Source organism: Bidens hawaiensis, unplaced genomic scaffold (assembly GCF_021521415.1).
Source record: "Bidens hawaiensis isolate Kalapana, Puna unplaced genomic scaffold, B.hawaiensis_p1.1 tig00038477_1, whole genome shotgun sequence".
In the NCBI taxonomy this organism is placed as follows: domain Eukaryota; kingdom Viridiplantae; phylum Streptophyta; class Magnoliopsida; order Asterales; family Asteraceae; genus Bidens; species Bidens hawaiensis.
The window spans coordinates 90709-116608 of NW_027505544.1; the positions used below are offsets into that span (position 1 = coordinate 90709).

Consider the following 25900-nt stretch of genomic DNA (forward strand, 5'->3'; position numbering starts at 1 on the left):
TTATGATGATGATGATGATGATGCGTTCAACGAGGATAAATATGAGTTTTATTGTTAACATCTCTAGCATTAACATCTCTTTTGTAAGTTAGATATTCTTTTTGTATGTGGAGACACATGTGGGTTTTGATTATTTTCGAAGAATTGGATGATTTTATAGTGCTATTTTTGTCTAGAAACTTCATAATAGGTTTGCATGTGTATGGAATCTATCAATTTGACTACTTAAATTGTCATAGTAAATTGTTAATTCTAGGGTTCACGGTTGAAGAGGTAGGTCCCAGCAGAGTCCAGTTGGACCCGCAAGACTCACATCAAAGAGGGACGTCTGCGCAGTTGAACCCGCAAGACTCACCTTCAACAGGGACGTCTGCCCAAAGGCTAAACTCGCAAGACTCCTTGAAGAGAGACGTCTGCGCAGAAACCAACTGGATCCGCAGGACCCACCATGCTCAGAGACGTGACGTCCTTACGCGTAGTACGCAAGCTGTTCCCGCAGGAAAAGCCTCCCAATAGTCGACGTACTCCGCCTGTTCCCGCAGCAACGGATACTAGCCATCAGGGAAGGCTACCCGCACAGCAAGGCTACACGCACAAGGCACTTAACTCTTAAATAATTCAGTAATGTCACCTGAAGAAGGAGTGAGCAAGCCGGGAACACTCCCGCACAAAGCCGGGAAAACTCCCGCCCAAATGAGCCAGTCCGTACGATACTGGAGGATCTTTTGTACTGTACCTGACGAGGTATGGACAAAAGATCTGACCAAAGATACGACAGCTCACTGACAACAGTATGACGAGCAGCACGCTCTTGTACTGTATGTCACTATTAGCCGCTGCCTACTCACCAACCTGTCGGAGGACGTGCATAGCCTGCAGTTGGTGGAACAGGAATAGTACACAGCCGGCCTGGTCACTATCAGCCGCTACCTACCCACCAACCACCAGCATGGCATGTGCGTAGCCCACAGTTGGCAGAACAGGAACACTATTCAGCCGGCTGTACCTGCTTGGCCTTCGGCTATAAATACTCCAACACCTTGGAATGGTAGGATCTCATATCTCATATCTTGATATATTACCTGATATCTGCTCTAGTCATTCTCTTAATATACACTTATATTCAAGAGCAATCTAGTCTGATTCTCACGCCGGAGGGTGGTCACAAGGAGGTACCCCCCCTTCTCAGTGACAAGCTCACGGTGTCTGTTTTGCAGGTTATCAGAAGAACCATCTTTGTCGGACCTAACCCCTCGTGGGAAACATCTATTTAACCCCCAGATTATCCGTAATATGCCCGGGGTCGGTTAGTGTTTCTTCAACTGTGAAATCGAGGTTGTTGATTTGTATGGATGTTGTTCATCTTTAATATTCAAATATGGATTAAATATCACCAATACGATGTGTTCAGAATAGCTAGGATAATATAGCAAAACATCAAGGTCTATCAACTAATTTATATTCTAAAGTTTATATTGCACATAAAGTGTATGAAGAAGTGCTTCCTTTGTTAAATTTTTTTTTAACGAAATGAAAATTTAATGAGTGAAACTAGTTTGATGAAACTAAATGTGAAAGGTAAATGATTCAGTTGATTAAAATAACCCACGTGTGTTGGAGAAACCATATCAAATACATGACTATTGATATGTTATAATTCTAACTTTGGAAAGTTAATGGGTGGGTGGAATAACTCAATAAACAAATTCTCCTATGGGCGAGGTAAATGAGCTTACTATGTATTATTAAGTATCTTGTGTCATTTAAATTAATTTAAAAGCTTTTATTGTAAGAATCTTACGTAAGAAGTACTCTACATAGTTCCCAAGGACGATATTTGAAAATTTTAAAAGTTTACTATGAGACGTGAAACTGACTATAAATAAAAAGTTAACTGTTTAATATAAGATGTATCTTGATAGTCTAAGGAGTGTGTTGAACTAAAAAAGTTAACTTCTTATTTATAGTCAGTTTCACATCTCATAGTAAACTTTTAATATTTTCAAATATCGTCCCTGAGAACAATGTAGAGTACTTACGTAAGATTCTTAGTTGTGCTAAAGTCAAAATTGTAACGCCCTGGTTTTAGTTATGTTATAATTTTATTAAATTGGGTTACTGGTCAATGGCCATGGTTGTGTATATTGGTCAAGCTAAACTAATAATTCACGCGTTACATGAATTAAGCTAGTGAGTCCAATTTAAATTGACCTTAGGTATGACGAACTAGCTTATGTAATGTAGTAATTCAACTTAAAAGTAATTTAAGTATCACATGTAATATGTCCTAGTCTACTGGAATGGATGTGACATATGTTCCTAAGGTTAAATAGAAATTACATGTAACATGATAAAAGGCTAATAAATATAATATGACATGGATTAATGAATATCAAACTAATGATTGAATGGAAAATGATTTCAATAGTTTAGTATCTAATGTAACTTCGGGTCAAAACTGGAGTTAAACCTCATTGTTGGGGGACTATCCACATATTCTTGAGGAGGTTCAACTATGAACAAAAAATTAGGAGGGGGGCGGTTTGGTGTTGCTATAACAGGGAAAAGTAAGCAAAAGTGGGATAGAGGGTGTGTACGATCAGCTAAAAGGGATGAAGTAATATGGTTCATTCGAACAAATGAAAGAAGAGACACCATGAGGCTAATCAAGACTAAACAACGTGTTTCTGGAGGCTTGGAGAACCTTGATTGTCCATGTGATTGTGTGTGGCATCTATAAACTGAAGCAAAAGGGTTATAGTGCTAGGTAAATATCAAGGAGTGTGATAAAATCAGTTAATTACGAAAGAGCAAATCATACTTGGCCAATACGTTGGAGTGATTGCCTCCACATAATTAGTTTGCATATAATTTGTATTTAATAGTGTCGTTAGTATTAGTAATTGTATTGTATTTATATCTCTCATTTTAGTTGAACAATTCATGGTTTCATAATATATTCAGAACATTAATATTAAATACCAAAATTTAAGACAATCACACAATTTGAGGCAAGTCACCATGGAAGATGTGACCATGTGCGTAGGATGCCAATTTGGGTAGTATGGGAAAATGTAATAATATGAAAGTAATTATCAAATCAATATAATTTCCTTAATAGGGAAAGCAAAATGTAATAATATGAAAGTAATTATCAAATCAATATAATTTCCTTAATAGGGAAAGCTCGTGTACAGAAATGGTTGGGTATTTAAGTAAGTAGCAAACTTTGTCTTGTCTTGTTACATAATTCGCTTGTGACAATCTCGTGTGTTTTTATTTGAATGAATGTATAAACGTTGGCTTCTTTTAATAGGAAAATTGGATTTTAATAATCCCAACTTAATGCAGTTGGCTGATAATAATCTCAACTTTGAAAGTAGTTGTCACTGGTCTCAGCTTTCACACTATTTATTTTCATTGGACACCCGTTAAAAAAAACTTAACGACGTTATGTTTTTTTCCAAATTTCAAACTGATATTTTAGGGCTTTTGATCGGAATGAGAATACGAGTCGATTGATGAAAAACTTACTTCCAAACGGTGGTCCAAACGACTAAAGGAAGCTTCAATTTCGGTGTTTAAACTTTTAATTAACAAAATTCAAACTGTTTGAAGCATCGTTTCGAGTTAAGTTTTACATCAATCGACTCGTATTCTCATTCCGATCAAAAGCCCTAAAATATCAGTTTGAAATTTAGAAAAAAACATAACGTCGTTAAGTTTTTTTTAACGGAGGTCCAATGAAAATAAATAGTGTGAAAGTTGGGACCAGTGACAACTACTTTCAAAGTTATGATTATTATCAGCCAACTGCATTAAGTTGGGATTATTAAAATCCAATTTTCCCTTTTAATAATAAGAAATCTAGAGAAAATTATAAATACCTATTTATGAAACAAACATTGAAACTTTTATCTATGAATTCACCAACGTAAGCTGATTTAATTTAACACATGTTTTAGGTGAGATTAGTAAGTGGTGACGTGAGATCCCTAGAGTATCTAGCATGGGTTGTGGGGGGCATCATAGGTTAATTATAAGTTGTGCTATATATCATGCCTGCTAAGAATCTTCCCATCTTGAAAACCCTTCAGAGAAAAACAAAGTGGTCAAATTGAACCGAGACCCAGTTGTCAATGGCGAATCATGGGATTGATATACGATTTTTGATTACTTTTGGTGTGTAAAGGATGTTTCTAAGTACAGTGGTTTAGATGGGTTATGTCACCCGAATTGAGAATTAGCATGCTATTACCATTTTTGGAAAATATAAAACTGATAGAATATATACCTTAAGAAGGGATAAAGATCATACATTGGCCTACAATTAGGTGATTGAAGCCATGCGCTCATATACCACTTATTGGTTGTCACCATCCATGTTAGTCTGTAAAATCGTGGCTTACGGTAGTGCATCCCCAGGATCAGTAGGTTGGAGATAGTTATAACCCACAAGATGGGCTTGAGTTAACCGTCTAGAGGAGACCGATTCTGAGTTTACACTGTCCGAGAAGTCCAGCCCGGATGAGAAGGACACTACTATGGTGGATTGAGCCAAACATGTTGTAGCAATTACAATAAGGGGTCTTCAAATTCGATATCTGAAAATTTCGGATATCTGAAATTTCATACATGAATTCGGATATTAAAATGGATACCCGAATTGAAAAAAATTACATATATTTATATATTTTAAAATAATTTATTTAATACTGCAAATTAAATATGAAAAACAAATACGTATGCTTCGTTTATTTTTCTAATATCATTTTCATACCCACCATTCATCAAAACCTAATATCCACACTACCTCGATCACTAACCATTAACCATCACTGGCCATCAATCATTACCGTATTTTGAAAGGGGTAAATGTATGTTGGTCCAGTTGTAACAAATTTGTCGGATTTTGAAAGATTTCGAAACCAATCGTGGTTTCAGAACATTTAAACAAATTGTTGTGTAGGAAAGAACAAGTTTGTTGCGTATGGGAAATTTGGTCATTCCCAGATCTAAATTAGGAGTTGAATCTAGTTTCACGACTCATTAACATTGAATCAGCAACCATCATAACCTTGAGTGCATGCAATAAAAAGATTCTCCGTATTTTTTGTTGTGTAGGGAAATAACTCATTCTGTGGCGGTTAGATCTAGAGTTTGGTGGTGATAGGTGGTGTGTGACGCTAAGGATTTGGGAATACAGCCACCGTGGTAAGGCGAAGAACTTGAATTTATAAAATTGATTATTTTATCAGGTTTCGATTTTGCTATGTATGAACAAAAAAATAAAAAATTTAAAAACAAAAACAAAATGAATGAAATGAAAACCAACTTAAAAGGCCGAATCTAAGTAATTTATATGAAACTAACAAATAGTATAGCTAGGGGTGTTCTTCGGGTTTGTTTTCGGGTTTCGGGTTTTTCGGGTCGAGTTCTTCGTGTTTCAAAGTTTTAAATCTTGACCCGAAACCTAACCCGAATATCTTACGGGTTTTTCGGGTTCGGTAATTCGGGTTTGGGTTTTTTCGGGTTGGGTTAATCAGATTTCGAGTATTCTATAAAACAAAATAAAAAACAAAAAAAAAATTAAAAAACTACAATGTTAAAATTAAAACAACATATTATTCTTTGTTCTTAAGCAACTAATAAAATAATAAACCAATATAACTTGATAAAACAATTCAAAAGAAGAGTAAAACAAACTTGAACCATAACCGTCTTCAATCGGGCGTGATTTGGTTGTTCGATTACGGTTGCTATTAGTAATAAATGGAAAACATAAATTATCAATAAATAATCGATCTATAATAGATGTAATGAGAACAATTGATTAGGACCAGATTTTGAAAACGTTAGCGGCTAAGAATAAGCCTATTATACCTAAATATATATTTAATTTCAAACTAAAAGTTTATTCGGGTTGACCCGAAACTTATAAATCAAACCCGATAACCAACCAGAATTACTTTTGTTCGGGTTCGGGTTAGTCTTTTCTCGGGTTCTGGTTTTTCGGATCGGGTTAGTTCGGGTTCGGGTACGTGTTTTCTCGGGTTGAGTTTCGGGTAAAAGTGACAGCCCTGAGTATAGCCCATAAACTTAAGTCTTAATGTGTCATAATTAATTACAGATATAGATAAAAAAAATTGTGGTTTGGTGCCGTAAATAGCCTATTGGTCCACTTGGCATCACCTTTACTTCTTTTTGTATTTAATTTTTTGTTTTAAATAATTTACAATTTTTAGTTGTTATTATTATTAGTACACCGTTGATACCGGCCGAACTCGTGTTGGTTTGCGGTCGCAAAACATTGCTATTAATAAAATTATTATTATTTTTGGTTCGTCGCATTTTTTTGTTTTATATATGTTAGTTTGTTGTATTAGTGCTCGGATTCATGTTGTTTCACGCTCACAACAAGTTTTGTCAAGGGACATCACTTTCAATACCACCACGTTAGTTCACATCCGTAACACACTTTTTTGTTCGTCGCGAGTTTTGTTGGTGAACTTATATTTTTGTTTAGTTTTGGTGCCGAAAGCGATACCGACCGAATTCGTGTCGGTGCACCTCCACAACCCGCGATTTTTATTATTATTTTTTAAAATATGTTAATTGTTGTATTTCAGTGTTGATGAATTTATTTTTTTATTGATTTACCATCAACCATCGCAACGCACTGGGTGTGATCCCTAGTTACATATTAATTAAGCCCAAAATTTGTGGGTTAAATTAATTATGGTAGGACCTAGAGGTGTACAAATCGGGTTTTTCAAACACTCGGGTTCGGGTATGACAGGGTATTGAAAAATCGGGTATTGGCAATAACCGGGTCGAGTTCGGATCCATGTATTATCTCTAAAAACCATACCCTATGTATCGGGTTCGGGTCGGGTATAAAACCGGGTATTTGAATACCCTATTTCAGGGTATAAAAAAAACCCTATTTTGGTTTTTTCTGGTTTTTTCCGGGTATTTTCGTATATATATTGGATTTTTTAAGGGGTTGCACCTATTAGGATTATTTTTCCTGGTATTTTTCGGGTAATATCGGGTATAGATCGGGTATTTGAAAAACCCGGTTCCAGGTATATGTAAAACCCGGTTCAGGTATGGAATCGGGTTTTCGGGTACCGGGTACAAATCGGATCAGGTTCCGGGTACGGGTTTTGGTACTGAAATACGTACCCTATCCGTACCCTACGGGTAGGGTCGGGTACGGGTATTTTTATCGGGTCCAGGTTTGGGTTTTTTGTGCACCTCAAGTAGAACTAGGACTGTTCAAAAGGTAAGACCCGACCCTTTTACCTAATACCCTACCCAGACCCTTTACCCTTTTAGGAAGAAACTTGGATCCAAGACCCTACCCTCTAACCAATAAAAGGGTCGGGTATAATCACATCTCCTTTTTCTACATTTACAAGTTGCATATCTCATAAATGACTTTAATATATGAATCATAGAACAATTATACTTTCATTTAATACATAGTAAAGTTTAACTTCAAAAGTTTATCAATCATTTGAATTGATTCAAGCAATATTCATATTCACAAATTACTTGTAGAGAACAATTCAGTGATTTTCATATATATGTTTCAATTTAGTAGCTAGTATGACCATTTATTTTTATTATTTTTAGTAGTTGGAAATTTCTGATGTATCATATATGAAATACAAACCTCTCCTAAATTTAATATTAATCATGAATCTGATGTATATATGTCTAGTAAAAGGGTCAAGGGTTTGAAAAAGGGTCAGACCCTTGAAACCCTTTTACCCTTTAAGGTGATATTTAAATACCCTTTACCCTACTCATATTATTTATTCGGGTCTAATTAAGGGTTTTTAGAGTCGGGTAACCGGGTTTCAAGGGTCCGACCCTTATCTTGCTCACCCCTAAGTAGAACCCACAAAACTGAAACCTAACCAAACTAGGGGGTGTTTGGCCTAGCTTTTATTTTTTAGCTTTTATGCTTATATTTTAAAGTAGCTTATAGCTCATTTTCTATTATTTGTTACTCTTTTTAAGTGTTTGGATTAACTTATATTCTACAAGTTGATTATACACCTTAATAAGTTGTTAAATCCATCATTCTTTAATTTGTTTTAGTAATAAGCTGCTTCAATATTATTAATCCATCACCATTTGAAGGCAAATAAGTAATTTACCCCCCTTAAACAAATAAACTTCTTCAAATAAGATAAAAAACCATATTCAAATAAGCTCTTTAAATTAACTTATATAAACTAATTATAAGTATAAACTAAAAAAGTTAAATCAAACACCAAATTAAACCGTGTGAAAATGAAAACAGAACAATTTATATAAAAAACTCAAGCATACGGTTTGAGCCCAAAACCAAATTGAAGAGTATGACACTTTCTAGCTCATGGTCTAGGCCCAGATCGTTTGTATATTGGCCCTTTGGCTTACTTTGATCTGATCATGATCATGATCATGCTTACATCAACTTTTGTAAACAACATTAAAATATACATAATTAGCACGTTTGTTAACCCTAAAGGGAGAAGAAATGCATAGGAAGTTACAACCCGCAGAAGGAGGAAAGCTGCTTTTACACGTGGGTCTTGAATAAATAAACAACAATAGTCATGTCTCTTGCTTGCATTAAACAAACACAATTGACAAGAACTAAACAACGCTGTTTTTTTCTTTTTCAAAGGTAAATTAACCCTTATCCATCTTCATCTATCTGATCTTTTTGGTGCAGCTTCTTGTTTCTAGAATTATTTTAAAGAGTTTAATAGTAGAAGTTGATGAGTTTATTTCTTTGTTTCTTGATTTATACCAAATGTTTCATTTTGGATATCTAATTATATAGCCTGATTTATTTTCAGACTAGTTGACCACACTAAGGAGTAACAATGGGCCTGGATCCGCCGTCAATGTGGTTACCGGAAGTCGTAAGATACACACGTTGTTTATTATAGATTTACTAGGAAAGAAAGAATATGGTCATGAAAATACTTAATTAATTATTGTGGGTCTTGGATGTTGCAGGAAAATGAAAATCAATGGTTCATGAATCTAAGTGTTACCGACAGATCTTTCCAGACTCCAAGTAGCTTTGAACAAGAGACAGAAATGAAAATGCCAAGTTATAATCACAAAGCTAGTAGCACTAACACAAGGCCGTGTCAAACTCCCAACATTGTTAGTGCTGCTAGTCTTTCAAACTCCAATTCATTCAATATATCTTTTGGAGAACAAAACACTAGAGATGACATTCACCCTTCTGTTGATTCACTCGGTATCGAAGTTTCTGGTGCAGTAAATGTTCAGCAAATGCCCAGATCTCCAGTTCAGGTTCAAGATCATGTGTTGGCTGAGAGGAAGAGAAGAGAAAAGTTAAATGGACATTTGATTTCTTTGTCTGCCCTCCTTCCTAACCTTAAAAAGGTGTTACTTTGGTTCTTCTTTTGATTAATCATTGCATTCGTTGCATCTAATTACTTAATTAACCTTTTGATTAGTAAGCGCTTTAGGGAGGAGAATTATAAAGAAACCTATAGTATTTAGGGTTTTAATTAGTAGGGACCTTATATGCCCAGTTTATCTCTATATATTGCAATCCTCTATTGAATGAAATGAAATAAGAATTTACAATCTTATATGATATTAAAGCCCATCTTTGGATCTCAGCCTACCACCTCCGTTGCTCCACACACACAAACCCTAGCCATTGCCACTTGGTTCAAACCCTAGACAGGGTAGCGTGCCATCACGACCGCTAACCTGTCCCAGTTTTTGGTTTATAACTTTATATATCTTGTTTTCTATTTCCAGTCCTAACAAAGGCCGGGTTTTGGTTCGGCCTCCGGCCACTGTTCCCAATTAAATCCTTTTTCGAGCAAACCCTACCTCTCACCTCCGCCTTCATCGTGATTGCCTCCCTCCGACTAGCTGATTGCAGAAAATTGCTGCACTTCCGCTTAGCCACATGTCACCTCCTTTTTTCGGTGAGGCATTTTTTAACGAATATCAAGCCATCCTAACATCAGTTTCAGGATCAAACAAGCTGTCTCCGTGTCTAGCCACTGCTTGACCACGGGCACACTGCCACTTCTTTGTTGGACTATGGTTCTCCACCGCACCCCTTTAGAACCATGGGATCATTGATATTGGAGAATGTGGATTATTGTTAGGGCAAAATCAAGAAGAATGTGGATTTTTGGTTGAATTTCTTGCAAGTCAAGAACTGAGATCGAGACTAGCTAGTTTTTTTTTTATTATTATTATTATTATTATTATTATTTTATATAATTGTTCTTTCTTTTATGTTTTTTTTTTCTTAATTGTTTTCTGTTCTAAGCATCTGATTTTCTATTGCTCTAATTGCATGTGTGCATTAGAACCTATAGTATTTAGGTTCTATAACATCTTTATATATTTTATATATTGTAACCCTCTATTGAATGGAATGCAATCCATCTTTTACCATCTTACATGGTAAACAAGGTGTTTTTTTGAATTTCTTGTATTTCCACAATAGAATTTTACTTACTGCCTAGCTAGGTCTAACGAAAACGAGATTCATGTGTCTACTGAAAGATTTAATTTCTTGAGCTTAACCCAGAATCTTTCTTTTCAATGGCCTAACTCTTATATATACATATTGTTTTAGATGGATAAGGCATCCGTGTTGGAAGATGCAGCAAATTACATAAGAGAGCTTCAAGATCGTGTGAAGGAACTTGAGGAATTGTCAGACATCAAGAGCAAGGATGCTAAAGATTATATAATTGCAATGAAGAGATCTTCAGATGAAACGAATTCTGCAGATTGTTGTGCGGATGTTACTTGCATGTCATCTGCTGAGATTGAAGTGAGGATGACAGGAAATAGTGTGCTAGTAAGAATCCTATCAAAGAACAACTCATCTCTGCTAGTGAAAGTGGTAAGCAAGATGCAGCAACTTGGGCTATCCATAATCAGTAGCAGCACGATGCCTTTTGCTGATACTGCTACTCTTGTAGCCATTGTCGCTCAGGTATATGTTCAGCCATTTATGAAATTATTCAACTCGGGTAAACTTAACTTCGGTCACAAATTTGAAGCTACACGATTCCAGATAACCACAAATAATTTTTGACCAATCTCTAAACATTTGGTTGTTTTTTATTTACTACTGCAGATTGAGGATGACTTGTGTATTACGGCAACCGATCTCATTAAGAACCTTCAACTGGCAATATGAAATTCTATTACAAGCAAGTACTACGTTCAACATTTCCACTTTGGGATTGTTGATAGGTTTTACCTTTGTGATTTGTATATGAAACCATCTATATTCTCAAAATCTGCTTTCTTTATTTTTCTTGTGGTATAACGTGGACAGTCACCATAGATTCTCATGAGATTTCATTGTTTTTCTTTATTTAGCATTTTGGAGCTAGCTGGCTGGAATCATCTTATAAAATTGTAGTCTATCTCCAATATGCATTATTCAGAAAGCAACCTTTTCTGCCAACTTCATCGCATTTCATAACATTATCCTACTTTTGCATCCAATATAATTAGCATATATATTTTTATAATATAATGAGACTAAAAACGAAGCTGTACGCCAAATTAAACATTTCAAAATTAGACCAAAGTATAGTTTTAACAAGAAAATAAAATCGAAACGGTATGCAAGTATAAACTGAATGCAATACTGTTTTTGTTTGTTTGATAACGGTCAATATCGGCAACATTAAAAATAACAAAACCGAATGGTGCCAAAACCGAAAAATGAAAAATGAATACCGGGTGCATTACCGAAGGTGTTCGCTCGGTATCGGTTTGGTATGGTACGCTTTAGTACGGGGATGGTGTGAGTACTCGGCACAAAATTGTTCATCCCTATTTGCAGCTTTCAATTCATGTTTAATTCTCTGTAATCCTAGATAGTATTTTGAATCGTAGACACATCACTTTCATATTAAAGTATCTCGCTTATACATGAAATAAATAATCAACTAAGAAAAGAAGTAATTTCAAAGAACGACATAGGTTCTTTTTCTATAATAATTCGAAGTATATATTTGATCTTGAATTTAGACGGCCGGCCAAATAATACATGCACTACGTGTTGAAGAACCACATCAGTTGGGGTGAAATGCCTCAATGTTTAACAAATAGTTATTATAGTTAAGGTGTAATCGTTGTTAACTTCAGTATCAGAAACTCCATTAATTTGGTAGCATACTCATTTGTTAACAAATTAAAAAATGTAACTAAATTACAATATGCTACGTACCTTATGCTATTGATATTTACTATTTAGTATAGGTCACTATCGAACATCAAAGTTGCTACCAATTTGATACAGGGCGCTGCCATGTACTTATCAATACGATCGTTACCCCTTGGACCACACAATGGACTAATTACCAATTAAGGGGCGGTGTTCCCCGAAACCCTAAAGCCAATATAGAGGTTCCTTAATACCATAGTCATAATATTATGATCTTACATGAACTTTACACCTTCTAACTTTTATCAAAGTTATTATGTTTTCCCAGCTTGTAGTAGTACAGGTAAACCTTGATTGCCCAAAACAACATGATGACACTAAACTCATCTAAACCGACAACATCCAAGTTTCGTTAACAACTGATAAAATACTGAGTTTATTTAATAAAAGTTGAAAATGAAATTGTTGCATTGCTCTTAGGATCATATCATCTTTCTTTAGAATTTTCTTCCTAATCATTTGGGATGGTTCTGTAGACTCACCATAGTGTTAATTAATTGATCTTGCATATATACTTGTTTCTCAAATTAAAAATGCAATAAAACCTATTTATAACGTTTAGACCAACAAAATTTATTTACTTTTCAAGGTCCTGATTATCAATCGACAAAATACTACTTTATAAAAGTATTATTTGAGTATTACAATAACACAAATTTGACTATGAGATACGCGGGCGTGCATGCATGGGCCTGTTTAGGCTCAAACCGAACCAAAATCGAAACTTCAATCTTAGGAAACTATCTGGTTTTGCACTTTTGGTTTAAGTTTTTTACTTTAGATAACCGAATTTTTGAAAATATTAAATTTATCATTTTGGCTTACTTTGATCACGCTTGCATCAACATATGTGTACAATGTTGAAAACATATATAATTAGCACGTTTTTAAAATATAGATAGAGATGAAGCTGCATTGGAAGTTACAAACCACAAGAGCAGAAAAAGGTACTTTTCCACGTGCATCTTGAATGAATACACAACAAGGTACATTAAACAAACACAATTAATTTACAATATCATATGTAAACCCAGTTCATTAACTTCATCAATCTGGTTACAATGATCTTATTGGTGAAGTAATTCAAAGATCAGAATCCCCTCCCTTGATCATACTTGGTGTTTTCTAAATTAATTTAAAGAGTTTCATAGTTGAAGTTATTGAGTTTCTTAATTTGTTCTATATACCAAAGCTTTTATTTTGGATCTAATAGATCATTGGCTATACTTGCAGGCTAGTTCAGCATATCAACTAAAATGGGTCTGGATCTGTCGTCAATGTGGTTACCCGAATTGGTAAGTGACACAGGCTTGGCTTGTTATTTATGATAGATTTATATGGAAAGAGAGCTAGAATACAGTCCTCATAATACTTAATTAATTTTTGTGGATTCTGGACATTGTAGGAAATGGAAAATCAAGGTTTCATGAAATGCTTTACGGACGGATCTTTGCATACTCCAACTAGCTTTGAAGAACATAGAGAAATAAATCTGGCTAGTTATGATAGCAAGGCTAGCAGTGTAAATAACACAATGTGTCAAACTTCCAAGACTGTTGCGGTTACCTCCAATACACACACTATCTCTTTCGGAGAAAAAAACCCTAAAGATGACATTCACCCTTCTGTTGTTTCACTCGGTAGTGAAGTTTCTGGCACGGTAAATGTTCAGCCCATGTCCAGATATCCGGTTCAGGTTCAAGATCATGTGTTGGCTGAGAGGAAGAGAAGAGAAAAGTTAAACCAACACTTGATTTCTTTGTCTACCCTCCTTCCTAAGCTTAAAAAGGTAATCCTTTTTTTCGTTTTTAATTAATCATCGCATTCATTGCCTCTTATTACTGTTTTTATTGCATTAGTAAGTTGTTTAGGAACGAGATTATAGGTGTCTTTTAGAACTTTGTGTACTTCTAGGCAGTTCGCTAAAACTTGGTGAACAAATAATGATATAATATAACAAGAACAAGAACACGATGATGATGAACGAATTCTTATTGATAAATATTGTCTGATACGAATTACAAAGGGATCGATGAGGGTATATATAAACCCTATCAATACAGTCGCGACGTTTAACAATAACCGTTTCAATCTGTTTACAGTATTGACCCTAACCTAATTACATTGACACTTTAAACCCTAAACTAACTTTAAACTAATGACAAATAAACCCTTATAACTTATAATACTACTATTATTTTGTTTAACTTCAATAGCTATCCCTATAAAGGTCAATTACATGTTTTATGATGGACCATGAACAAGAGACTTGGTTATCATTGTGAATTCTTCTAAAACTATGGAGCTCGCTTCGCTTGCCACCCAAATGAACTTGCCGAGTTCGCCTTTAGGGGTAGGGAACTGTTTAGAAGTACAAAACTTCAAAAAAACACCCATAAGTCCCGATATATATGTTGCTAAACAACCTACAGTGGATTACCTACTCACACATAAAAATCTCTAAGAGCGTATCCCGTGAATTCACTTTCAAGCACATTAAATGCGTAACGTCAGCTGGCACATCCTTCACACACACATTTTCTCCTCAGTGCAGCTATACACACACACACACACACACACATTCAATGGGAATGTTCCATTTTGACACCATCTCTCACCGATTTCATAGCGTTGGAGTTGCTCTAATTAATGCTTAATCCAGATTCCAATGACCTAACTCGTACGCATCTTGTCTTAGATGGATAAGGCTTCTGTGTTGGAAGATGCAGCAAATTACATAAGAGAGCTTCAAGGCCGCGTGAAGGAACTTGAGGGATTGTCAGTCATAAAGAGGAAGGATGTTAAAGAATGCATTATTGCATTGAAGAGATCTAGGAGTACCGTAGATGATGATGACAACTCATCTTTGAATGAAACAAGCTCTACAGATTGTTGTGGGGATGCCACTTGCAGATCATCCGCTGAGATCGAAGTGCGGATTTCTGGAAGCAGTGTGCTAGTGAGAATCCAGTCCCAGGAAAACTCCTCTGTGCTAGTGAAAGTGTTATGCAAGATGCAGGAACTTGGGCTATCCATAATCAGTAGCACCATGATGCCTTTTGCGAATACTACTACTCTTATAACGGTTGTCGCTCAGGTATATATCCCTTACACCAGCATTAATATTTTGAACCAAATTTTGTTGTTTCTGAGATTACCGCAGTCAAATAATATTTTGAACCCATCTCTAAATATTTGGTTCTTTTTTATTTATTTCTGCAGATGGGCGGCGGCTTCTTTATAACAGCAGATGATCTCATTAATTATCTTCAACTAGCTATATGAAATTCAATTACATGAAACTGCAAGTTCAAGATTTCGACTCTGATTTTATTTTTATATGAAACCATCATGCTTCTCAAAATCTATTGTATTTCTTAATTCTTGTGGACGTTCACTGTAGATTCTCATGAGATTTCATTGTATTTTTTTATTTGCAGTTTGGAGCTAAAGTACATATAGATGAGTAACTTGATTTAAGGCTGAAATCCTCATATTTAACGAATAAACTGCTAATCTATTTATCCAATGTGCATGTTCCAAGGAGCAATTCATTAACTTTTTCTTCCCGGTGCATCACAATTCGTAGCTTTATGTTCCAAGGGTGAATCCATTGTAGGAAATGGAAAATCAAGGTTTCATGAAATGCTTTACGGACGGATCTTTGCATACTCCAACTAGCTTTGAAGAACATAGAGAAATGAATCTGGCTAGTTATGATAGCAAGGCTAGCAGTGTAAATAACACAATGTGTCAAACTTCCAAGACTGTTGCGGTTACCTCCAATACACACACTATCTCTTTCGGAGAAAAAAACCCTAAAGATGACATTCACCCTTCTGTTGTTTCACTCGGTAGTGAAGTTTCTGGCACGGTAAATGTTCAGCCCATGTCCAGATATCCGGTTCAGGTTCAAGATCATGTGTTGGCTGAGAGGAAGAGAAGAGAAAAGTTAAACCAACACTTGATTTCTTTGTCTACCCTCCTTCCTAAGCTTAAAAAGGTAATCCTTTTTTTCGTTTTTATTTAATCATCGCATTCATTGCCTCTTATTACTGTTTTTATTGCATTAGTAAGTTGTTTAGGAACGAGATTATAGGTGTCTTTTAGAACTTGCTATACTTCTAGGCAGTTCGCTATTGTTGTAAAACTTGGTGAACAAATAATGATATAATATAACAAGAACAAGAACACGATGATGATGAACGAATTCTTATTGATAAATATTGTCTGATACGAATTACAAAGGGATCGATGAGGGTATATATAAACCCTATCAATACAGTCGCGACGTTTAACAATAACCGTTTCAATCTGTTTACAGTATTGACCCTAACCTATTTACATTGACACTTTTAACCCTAAACTAACTTTAAACTAATGACAAATAAACCCTTATAACTTATAATACTACTATTATTTTGTTTAACTTCAATAGCTATCCCTATAAAGGTCAATTACATGTTTTATGATGGACCATGAACAAGAGACTTGGTTATCATTGTGAATTCTTCTAAAACTATGGAGCTCGCTTCGCTTGCCACCCAAATGAACTTGCCGAGTTCGCCTTTAGGGGTAGGGAACTGTTTAGAAGTACAAAACTTCAAAAAAACACCCATAAGTCCCGATATATATGTTGCTAAACAACCTACAGTGGATTACCTACTCACACATAAAAATCTCTAAGAGCATATCCCGTGAATTCACTTTCAAGCACATTAAATGCGTAACGTCAGCTGGCACATCCTTCACACACACATTTTCTCCTCAGTGCAGCTATACACACACACACACACACACACACATTCAATGGGAATGTTCCATTTTGACACCATCTCTCACCGATTTCATAGCGTTGGAGTTGCAATAATTAATGCTTAATCCAGATTCCAATGACCTAACTCGTACGCATCTTGTCTTAGATGGATAAGGCTTCTGTGTTGGAAGATGCAGCAAATTACATAAGAGAGCTTCAAGGCCGCGTGAAGGAACTTGAGGGATTGTCAGTCATAAAGAGGAAGGATGTTAAAGAATGCATTATTGCATTGAAGAGATCTAGGAGTACCGTAGATGATGATGACAACTCATCTTTGAATGAAACAAGCTCTACAGATTGTTGTGGGGATGCCACTTGCAGATCATCCGCTGAGATCGAAGTGCGGATTTCTGGAAGCAGTGTGCTAGTGAGAATCCAGTCCCAGGAAAACTCCTCTGTGCTAGTGAAAGTGTTATGCAAGATGCAGGAACTTGGGCTATCCATAATCAGTAGCACCATGATGCCTTTTGCGAATACTACTACTCTTATAACGGTTGTCGCTCAGGTATATATCCCTTACACCAGCATTAATATTTTGAACCAAATTTTGTTGTTTCTGAGATTACCGCAGTCAAATAATATTTTGAACCCATCTCTAAATATTTGGTTCTTTTTTATTTATTTCTGCAGATGGGCGGCGGCTTCTTTATAACAGCAGATGATCTCATTAATTATCTTCAACTAGCTATATGAAATTCAATTACATGAAACTGCAAGTTCAAGATTTCGACTCTGATTTTATTTTTATATGAAACCATCATGCTTCTCAAAATCTATTGTATTTCTTAATTCTTGTGGACGTTCACTGTAGATTCTCATGAGATTTCATTGTATTTTTTTATTTGCAGTTTGGAGCTAAAGTACATATAGATGAGTAACTTGATTTAAGGCTGAAATCCTCATATTTAACGAATAAACTGCTAATCTATTTATCCAATGTGCATGTTCCAAGGAGCAATTCATTAACTTTTTCTTCCCGGTGCATCACAATTCGTAGCTTTATGTTCCAAGGGTGAATCCATTGTAGGAAATGGAAAATCAAGGTTTCATGAAATGCTTTACGGACGGATCTTTGCATACTCCAACTAGCTTTGAAGAACATAGAGAAATGAATCTGGCTAGTTATGATAGCAAGGCTAGCAGTGTAAATAACACAATGTGTCAAACTTCCAAGACTGTTGCGGTTACCTCCAATACACACACTATCTCTTTCGGAGAAAAAAACCCTAAAGATGACATTCACCCTTCTGTTGTTTCACTCGGTAGTGAAGTTTCTGGCACGGTAAATGTTCAGCCCATGTCCAGATATCCGGTTCAGGTTCAAGATCATGTGTTGGCTGAGAGGAAGAGAAGAGAAAAGTTAAACCAACACTTGATTTCTTTGTCTACCCTCCTTCCTAAGCTTAAAAACGTAATCCTTTTTTTCGTTTTTAATTAATCATCGCATTCATTGCCTCTTATTACTGTTTTTATTGCATTAGTAAGTTGTTTAGGAACGAGATTATAGGTGTCTTTTATAACTTGCTGTACTTCTAGGCAGTTCGCTATTGTTGTAAAACTTGGTGAACAAATAATGATATAATATAACAAGAACAAGAACACGATGATGATGAACGAATTCTTATTGATAAATATTGTCTGATACGAATTACAAAGGGATCGATGAGGGTATATATAAACCCTATCAATACAGTCGCGACGTTTAACAATAACCGTTTCAATCTGTTTACAGTATTGACACTAACCTATTTACATTGACACTTTAAACCCTAAACTAACTTTAAACTAATGACAAATAAACCCATATAACTTATAATACTACTATTATTTTGTTTAACTTCAATAGCTATCCCCATAAAGGTCAATTACATGTTTTATGATGGACCATGAACAAGAGACTTGGTTATCATTGTGAATTCTTCTAAAACTATGGAGCTCGTTTCGCTTGCCACCCAAATGAACTTGCCGAGTTCGCCTTTAGGGGTAGGGAACTGTTTTAAGTCCCGATATATATGTTGCTAAACAACCTACAGTGGATTACCTACTCACCCATAAAAATCTCTAAGAGCATCTCCCGTGAATTCACTTTCAAGCACATTAAATGCGTAACGTCAGCTGGCACATCCTTGATCCTTCACACACACATTTTCTCCTCAGTGCAGCTATACACACACACACACACACACACTCAATGGGAATGTTCCATTTTGACACCATCTCTCACCGCTTTCATAGCGTTGGAGTTGCTCTAATTACTTCTTAATCCAGATTCCAATGACCTAACTCGTACGCATCTTGTCTTAGATGGATAAGGCTTCTGTGTTGGAAGATGCAGCAAATTACATAAGAGAGCTTCAAGGCCGCGTGAAGGAACTTGAGGGATTGTCAGTCATAAAGAGGAAGGATGTTAAAGAATGCATTATTGCATTGAAGAGATCTAGGAGTACCGTAGATGATGATGACAACTCATCTTTGAATGAAACAAGCTCTACAGATTGTTGTGGGGATGCCACTTGCAGATCATCCGCTGAGATCGAAGTGCGGATTTCTGGAAGCAGTGTGCTAGTGAGAATCCAGTCCCAGGAAAACTCCTCTGTGCTAGTGAAAGTGTTATGCAAGATGCAGGAACTTGGGCTATCCATAATCAGTAGCACCATGATGCCTTTTGCGAATACTACTACTCTTATAACGGTTGTCGCTCAGGTATATATCCCTTACACCAGCATTAATATTTTGAACCAAATTTTGTTGTTTCTGAGATTACCGCAGTCAAATAATATTTTGAACCCATCTCTAAATATTTGGTTCTTTTTTATTTATTTCTGCAGATGGGCGGCGGCTTCTTTATAACAGCAGATGATCTCATTAATTATCTTCAACTAGCTATATGAAATTCAATTACATGAAACTGCAAGTTCAAGATTTCGACTCTGATTTTATTTTTATATGAAACCATCATGCTTCTCAAAATCTATTGTATTTCTTAATTCTTGTGGACGTTCACTGTAGATTCTCATGAGATTTCATTGTATTTTTTTATTTGCAGTTTGGAGCTAAAGTACATATAGATGAGTAACTTGATTTAAGGCTGAAATCCTCATATTTAACGAATAAACTGCTAATCTATTTATCCAATGTGCATGTTCCAAGGAGCAATTCATTAACTTTTTCTTCCCGGTGCATCACAATTCGTAGCTTTATGTTCCAAGGGTGAATCCATTGTAGGAAATGGAAAATCAAGGTTTCATGAAATGCTTTACGGACGGATCTTTGCATACTCCAACTAGCTTTGAAGAACATAGAGAAATGAATCTGGCTAGTTATGATAGCAAGGCTAGCAGTGTAAATAACACAATGTGTCAAACTTCCAAGACTGTTGCGGTTACCTCCAATACACACACTATCTCTTTCGGAGAAAAAAACCCTAAAGATGACATTCACCCTTCTGTTGTTTCACTCGGTAGTGAAGTTTCTGGCACGGTAAATGTTCAGCCCATGTCCAGATATCCGGTTCAGGTTCAAGATCATGTGTTGGCTGAGAGGAAGAGAAGAGAAAAGTTAAACCAACACTTGATTTCTTTGTCTACCCTCCTTCCTAAGCTTAAAAACGTAATCCTTTTTTTCGTTTTTAATTAATCATCGCATTCATTGCCTCTTATTACTGTTTTTATTGCATTAGTAAGTTGTTTAGGAACGAGATTATAGGTGTCTTTTATAACTTGCTGTACTTCTAGGCAGTTCGCTATTGTTGTAAAACTTGGTGAACAAATAATGATATAATATAACAAGAACAAGAACACGATGATGATGAACGAATTCTTATTGATAAATATTGTCTGATACGAATTACAAAGGGATCGATGAGGGTATATATAAACCCTATCAATACAGTCGCGACGTTTAACAATAACCGTTTCAATCTGTTTACAGTATTGACACTAACCTATTTACATTGACACTTTAAACCCTAAACTAACTTTAAACTAATGACAAATAAACCCATATAACTTATAATACTACTATTATTTTGTTTAACTTCAATAGCTATCCCCATAAAGGTCAATTACATGTTTTATGATGGACCATGAACAAGAGACTTGGTTATCATTGTGAATTCTTCTAAAACTATGGAGCTCGTTTCGCTTGCCACCCAAATGAACTTGCCGAGTTCGCCTTTAGGGGTAGGGAACTGTTTTAAGTCCCGATATATATGTTGCTAAACAACCTACAGTGGATTACCTACTCACCCATAAAAATCTCTAAGAGCATCTCCCGTGAATTCACTTTCAAGCACATTAAATGCGTAACGTCAGCTGGCACATCCTTGATCCTTCACACACACATTTTCTCCTCAGTGCAGCTATACACACACACACACACACACTCAATGGGAATGTTCCATTTTGACACCATCTCTCACCGCTTTCATAGCGTTGGAGTTGCTCTAATTACTTCTTAATCCAGATTCCAATGACCTAACTCGTACGCATCTTGTCTTAGATGGATAAGGCTTCTGTGTTGGAAGATGCAGCAAATTACATAAGAGAGCTTCAAGGCCGCGTGAAGGAACTTGAGGGATTGTCAGTCATAAAGAGGAAGGATGTTAAAGAATGCATTATTGCATTGAAGAGATCTAGGAGTACCGTAGATGATGATGACAACTCATCTTTGAATGAAACAAGCTCTACAGATTGTTGTGGGGATGCCACTTGCAGATCATCCGCTGAGATCGAAGTGCGGATTTCTGGAAGCAGTGTGCTAGTGAGAATCCAGTCCCAGGAAAACTCCTCTGTGCTAGTGAAAGTGTTATGCAAGATGCAGGAACTTGGGCTATCCATAATCAGTAGCACCATGATGCCTTTTGCGAATACTACTACTCTTATAACGGTTGTCGCTCAGGTATATATCCCTTACACCAGCATTAATATTTTGAATCAAATTTTGTTGTTTCTGAGATTACCGCAGTCAAATAATATTTTGAACCCATCTCTAAATATTTGGTTCTTTTTTATTTATTTCTGCAGATGGGCGGCGGCTTCTTTATAACAGCAGATGATCTCATTAATTATCTTCAACTAGCTATATGAAATTCAATTACATGAAACTGCAAGTTCAAGATTTCGACTCTGATTTTATTTTTATATGAAACCATCATGCTTCTCAAAATCTATTGTATTTCTTAATTCTTGTGGACGTTCACTGTAGATTCTCATGAGATTTCATTGTATTTCTTTATTTGCAGTTTGGAGCTAAAGTACATATAGATGAGTAACTTGATTTAAGGCTGAAATCCTCATATTTAACGAATAAACTGCTAATCTATTTATCCAATGTGCATGTTCCAAGGAGCAATTCATTAACTTTTTCTTCCCGGTGCATCACAATTCGTAGCTTTATGTTCCAAGGGTGAATCCATTGTAGGAAATGGAAAATCAAGGTTTCATGAAATGCTTTACGGACGGATCTTTGCATACTCCAACTAGCTTTGAAGAACATAGAGAAATGAATCTGGCTAGTTATGATAGCAAGGCTAGCAGTGTAAATAACACAATGTGTCAAACTTCCAAGACTGTTGCGGTTACCTCCAATACACACACTATCTCTTTAGGAGAAAAAAACCCTAAAGATGACATTCACCCTTCTGTTGTTTCACTCGGTAGTGAAGTTTCTGGCACGGTAAATGTTCAGCCCATGTCCAGATATCCGGTTCAGGTTCAAGATCATGTGTTGGCTGAGAGGAAGAGAAGAGAAAAGTTAAACCAACACTTGATTTCTTTGTCTACCCTCCTTCCTAAGCTTAAAAAGGTAATCCTTTTTTTCGTTTTTAATTAATCATCGCATTCATTGCCTCTTATTACTGTTTTTATTGCATTAGTAAGTTGTTTAGGAACGAGATTATAGGTGTCTTTTATAACTTGCTGTACTTCTAGGCAGTTCGCTATTGTTGTAAAACTTGGTGAACAAATAATGATATAATATAACAAGAACAAGAACACGATGATGATGAACGAATTCTTATTGATAAATATTGTCTGATACGAATTACAAAGGGATCGATGAGGGTATATATAAACCCTATCAATACAGTCGCGACGTTTAACAATAACTGTTTCAATCTGTTTACAGTATTGACACTAACCTATTTACATTGACACTTTAAACCCTAAACTAACTTTAAACTAATGACAAATAAACCCTTATAACTTATAATACTACTATTATTTTGTTTAACTTCAATAGCTATCCCCATAAAGGTCAATTACATGTTTTATGATGGACCTTGAACAAGAGACTTGGTTATCATTGTGAATTCTTCTAAAACTATGGAGCTCGTTTCGCTTGCCACCCAAACGAACTTGCCGAGTTCGCCTTTAGGGGTAGGGAACTGTTTTAAGTCCCGATATATATGTTGCTAAACAACCTACAGTGGATTACCTACTCACCCATAAAAATCTCTAAGAGCATCTCCCGTGAATTCACTTTCAAGCACATTAAATGCGTAACGTCAGCTGGCACATCCTTGATCCTTCACACACACATTTTCTCCTCAGTGCAGCTATACACACACACACACACATACACTCAATGGGAATGTTCCATTTTGACACCATCTCTCACCGCTTTCATAGCGTTGGAGTTGCTCTAATTACTTCTTAATCCAGATTCCAATGACCTAACTCGTACGCATCTTGTCTTAGATGGATAAGGCTTCTGTGTTGGAAGATGCAGCAAATTACATAAGAGAGCTTCAAGGCCGCGTGAAGGAACTTGAGGGATTGTCAGTCATAAAGAGGAAGGATGTTAAAGAATGCATTATTGCATTGAAGAGATCTAGGAGTACCGTAGATGATGATGACAACTCATCTTTGAATGAAACAAGCTCTACAGATTGTTGTGGGGATGCCACTTGCAGATCATCCGCTGAGATCGAAGTGCGGATTTCTGGAAGCAGTGTGCTAGTGAGAATCCAGTCCCAGGAAAACTCCTTTGTGCTAGTGAAAGTGTTATGCAAGATGCAGGAACTTGGGCTATCCATAATCAGTAGCACCATGATGCCTTTTGCGAATACTACTACTCTTATAACGGTTGTCGCTCAGGTATATATCCCTTACACCAGCAATAATATTTTGAACCAAATTTTGTTGTTTCTGAGATTACCGCAGTCAAATAATATTTTGAACCCATCTCTAAATATTTGGTTCTTTTTTATTTATTTCTGAAGATGGGCGGCGGCTTCTTTATAACAGCAGATGATCTCATTAATTATCTTCAACTAGCTATATGAAATTCAATTACATGAAACTGCAAGTTCAAGATTTCGACTCTGATTTTATTTTTATGTGAAACCATCATGCTTCTCAAAATCTATTGTATTTCTTAATTCTTGTGGACGTTCACTGTAGATTCTCATGAGATTTCATTGTATTTCTTTATTTGCAGTTTGGAGCTAAAGTACATATAGATGAGTAACTTGATTTAAGGCCGAAATCCTCATATTTAACGAATAAACTGCTAATCTATTTATCCAATGTGCATGTTCCAAGGAGCAATTCATTAACTTTTTCTTCCCGGTGCATCACAATTCGTAGCTTTATATTAGTTTTACATCATATATAATCAATAGATAGTATAAAGAAATAAGAAGTCGTGCCAAATTAATGTACCATTTCAAATTCGCTCAAAGTGTATTTCCAACAACTCTATAAGATGACACTGAATCTTTTAGATTATTATTCACAATATTCTGATATATCTATAAGATTACAAGTTTGACCTACTATATAAATCATATTTGATTTACAATATATATAACATAAGTATATGCTTATATGCCCTAATTGTGATCGAAGCTTGAGGTTAACAAACATTAAAATCTGGATCAGAAATCATCAAGCAGAAATCTTGTTCAGCAATCTAATGTCCGAATGGAACATGAAGAACTTGTATCCGACCACGTTAACAATGTTTATGGTTTGGAGCTTGTGGAAAGTGCGGAACGCATTGGTTCATGAAGGTAAGCCGTTTCGGTTATCGAATAATTTAGGGGAGGAAATCAAAATCCTAGGCTATACTTGGGTTAGAAATAAAGCCAAACTTCTTCACGTGGGTCAGGAGAAGTGAGAAAAAAAATAATTTTTGAGTTCTGTTTAGGCTGGGGTTTGTTTTGCTTTTTTTTTCGTTGGTGATGGTTGTATTGGGGTTGTCTAGTTTCTTACTAGACTTCTGTGTTCTTAGTAAAATTTGTTATTCTTTTAAAAAGAGTAAAAAAAACAGAGTTTAACAAAAACTGGAAATTGTATAAAATGTAACTATTTCAATTTTTTAGGGACTAAAAACAAAATATGTTCTTTTCTAGAATGTTTATAACCATCACATGTCTCTTTTGTATAAAAGTATTAATATTTGTACATTCTCGGAATTGACAAATTTAAGATACAAGCTAATGCTTCATGATCAAACTATTGACTCACATGGATGACACAAAAATTAACCTTTACTTTTTGTCCTCTGGATTATTTTAATAACGATCATGGATCATATGATCGATCTTGGTCAAAAAGTAAACTTGGTTTTATATATTAAAAATTCAATATTCGACAATTAATCTAATAAGATCTGAACTTCGTTTTTCATATATACAAGTATACAAACTGACACGTTTTCGTTGACTATTATATCTAAGAACTTTTTTTCAAAATTGGAAGAAAATTATTGAGGGCAAAATGGATTATAAGGGAGAAAAAATTGTTTTTGAATTTATAGGTGATCCATTACTTTAGACAGCGGATGCTAAAAGTTATACAACTATTAATTGCCAATTC

General features: G+C 35.6%; 6 protein-coding genes across 7 annotated transcripts; all 6 read left to right on the forward strand.

Moving 5' to 3' along the window:
- Positions 1-8733: 8733 nt before the first annotated feature.
- On the forward strand, positions 8734-11340 carry LOC143613842 (transcription factor bHLH18-like). The gene is made up of 2 exons (XM_077087449.1): positions 8734-9423; positions 10649-11340. Exons 1-2 carry the CDS (start codon positions 9016-9018, stop codon positions 11114-11116), a joined length of 876 nt encoding a protein of 291 aa, XP_076943564.1. The 5' UTR covers positions 8734-9015; the 3' UTR covers positions 11117-11340.
- A 2039-nt stretch (positions 11341-13379) lies between these two features.
- On the forward strand, positions 13380-15629 carry LOC143613843 (transcription factor NAI1-like). 2 transcript variants are annotated; one of them, XM_077087451.1, is made up of 3 exons: positions 13380-14051; positions 14961-15359; positions 15485-15629. In XM_077087451.1, exons 1-3 carry the CDS (start codon positions 13671-13673, stop codon positions 15545-15547), a joined length of 843 nt encoding a protein of 280 aa, XP_076943566.1. In that variant the 5' UTR covers positions 13380-13670; the 3' UTR covers positions 15548-15629. The 2 variants fall into 2 exon arrangements, with proteins under 2 accessions (XP_076943566.1, XP_076943565.1); XM_077087450.1 differs by having other exon boundaries at positions 14961-15629.
- A 278-nt stretch (positions 15630-15907) lies between these two features.
- Positions 15908-17853, forward strand: LOC143613844 (transcription factor NAI1-like). The gene is made up of 2 exons (XM_077087452.1): positions 15908-16265; positions 17185-17853. Exons 1-2 carry the CDS (start codon positions 15963-15965, stop codon positions 17728-17730), a joined length of 849 nt encoding a protein of 282 aa, XP_076943567.1. The 5' UTR covers positions 15908-15962; the 3' UTR covers positions 17731-17853.
- A 278-nt stretch (positions 17854-18131) lies between these two features.
- On the forward strand, positions 18132-20051 carry LOC143613845 (transcription factor NAI1-like). Its single transcript, XM_077087453.1, has 2 exons — positions 18132-18489; positions 19383-20051. Exons 1-2 carry the CDS (start codon positions 18187-18189, stop codon positions 19926-19928), a joined length of 849 nt encoding a protein of 282 aa, XP_076943568.1. The 5' UTR covers positions 18132-18186; the 3' UTR covers positions 19929-20051.
- A 278-nt stretch (positions 20052-20329) lies between these two features.
- Positions 20330-22331, forward strand: LOC143613846 (transcription factor NAI1-like). The gene is made up of 2 exons (XM_077087454.1): positions 20330-20687; positions 21579-22331. The coding sequence occupies exons 1-2, from the start codon at positions 20385-20387 to the stop codon at positions 22122-22124; spliced, it is 849 nt and encodes a 282-aa protein (XP_076943569.1). The 5' UTR covers positions 20330-20384; the 3' UTR covers positions 22125-22331.
- A 171-nt stretch (positions 22332-22502) lies between these two features.
- LOC143613840 (transcription factor NAI1-like) lies at positions 22503-24363 on the forward strand. The gene is made up of 3 exons (XM_077087448.1): positions 22503-22883; positions 23777-24175; positions 24301-24363. Exons 1-3 carry the CDS (start codon positions 22503-22505, stop codon positions 24361-24363), a joined length of 843 nt encoding a protein of 280 aa, XP_076943563.1.
- The last annotated feature ends 1537 nt before the right edge of the window (positions 24364-25900 follow it).